Source organism: Emiliania huxleyi (genome assembly GCF_000372725.1).
Source record: "Emiliania huxleyi CCMP1516 unplaced genomic scaffold EMIHUscaffold_5880, whole genome shotgun sequence".
Lineage (NCBI taxonomy): Eukaryota > Haptophyta > Isochrysidales > Noelaerhabdaceae > Emiliania > Emiliania huxleyi.
Genome location: NW_005197586.1, coordinates 102 through 1,518, shown reverse-complemented (window position 1 = coordinate 1,518; position 1,417 = coordinate 102). Strand labels below are relative to the sequence as shown.

Genomic DNA, 1,417 nt, shown 5'->3' with positions numbered 1-1,417 from the left:
CCCGCCCGCTCCGCCCCGCCCGCCCGCCGCTCCCCGCTTGCTTGCCCGCCCGCCCGCCCGCCCGCCCGCCCGCCCGCCCGACCGACCACCCATTCCCATCACCATCTCACATACCTTCATATAGGCGCTCGAGACCTCCTCTCGCGGCCTACTCGCTGCCTCGAGGGAGGAGGGGAAGACGTCGAGCTGAGCTTGCCTCGCTTGTACCGAGGCCCCTCCCCGAAAGGCAAGTCTTAGCCACATGAAATCCGAGACCCCTCCCCACCGCCCCGATCCCCCCACCCCCTTGCTCCCCTCCCCCCCTCGGGAGGGCCGAACTGAGGCGCCCGAGGGGACCCCGCAATTCCCTTCCCCCCTCGGAGGGCCGGACTGAGGCGTCGAGGGCCCCACTCTTTCCTTCGCATAGCGGCCGCTCTTCGGATCGCTGGTCGAGCGACCCGGGGGATGCCCCGCGCGCCTGACCCAGGCGCGGAAACGAATCTGCGAGGCGTGGCCGCTCATGCGGCCCGATGGGGAGGAGGGGAAGACGTAGGGCGTGCTTGCGCGCCTTTCTGAGGCTCCTCCAACCCACCCGCGCTAGGTCTCGGGGGACGAAGGGGTCACACCCGACGACCTCGGGAACTAGCCGGGGCAGTCGGAGAAGGGGCAACTCCGTGCACTGACGGTCGGCCGTCAGAAAACACGCCTCCGTGGCTCGGGTTACACCAATCCTCGCTACCCAACGCGGCCAAAGGATATCCACCTCGAGAACCTCGAGAAAGAAAATCACAGAAAAAGAAAATTTTCTGCTCGACAGAACCTACCAATGCGGGTTGCCGTGCGCCGGCTGCTCGCGGTGCGGCGAGCCGCGCCCAGGACGCTGCGATGTTCGGCGCGCGCGCTGTCTGACAAGGTGAGCTTCACCTTTGTAGAGGAGGGGGAGGAGGTGCCTGTGGCTGTCGAGCACGGTAAGACGCTGCTCGAGGCGGCGCACGCCAACGAGGTTGACCTCGAGGGTGCGTGCGACGGTTCGCTCGCGTGCTCAACGTGCCACCTCATCCTCGAGCAGGAGCTCTACGACCAGCTCCCGCCGCCCGAGGAGGAGGAGCTCGACATGCTCGACCTCGCGTTTGGCCTCACCGATACGTCGAGGCTCGGCTGCCAGTTGAAGGTGGGCCCCGAGTTTGAGGGCGCCAAATTCACGCTGCCCGGGCCCGACACCTGATGGCACGCACCCTGGTGGCGCGCCTTGGGGTATATTCCACCGACTTCCGGACTCTCGGCATTGTGCGTGTGTGTGCGTACACAACGCGTGAGAGCGGCGGCTCGGTGTGTGTGCATTTCGTCTCTCAAGATAGACCTGGCCAGGCCTTACTCGATTCGAAAAAGCGGCCGTCACATGTTCACATGGAGAGATCCCGGCGCACGCCAGCCGCAC

General features: G+C 66.4%; 1 protein-coding gene across 1 annotated transcript; it reads left to right on the top strand.

The window, feature by feature from the left end:
* Positions 1-805: 805 nt before the first annotated feature.
* EMIHUDRAFT_257224 (hypothetical protein) lies at positions 806-1,204 on the top strand (the record flags this gene model as incomplete). Its single annotated transcript, XM_005764602.1, has 1 exon — positions 806-1,204. One exon carries the CDS (start codon positions 806-808, stop codon positions 1,202-1,204), a length of 399 nt encoding a protein of 132 aa, XP_005764659.1.
* Between the last annotated feature and the right edge of the window lie 213 nt (positions 1,205-1,417).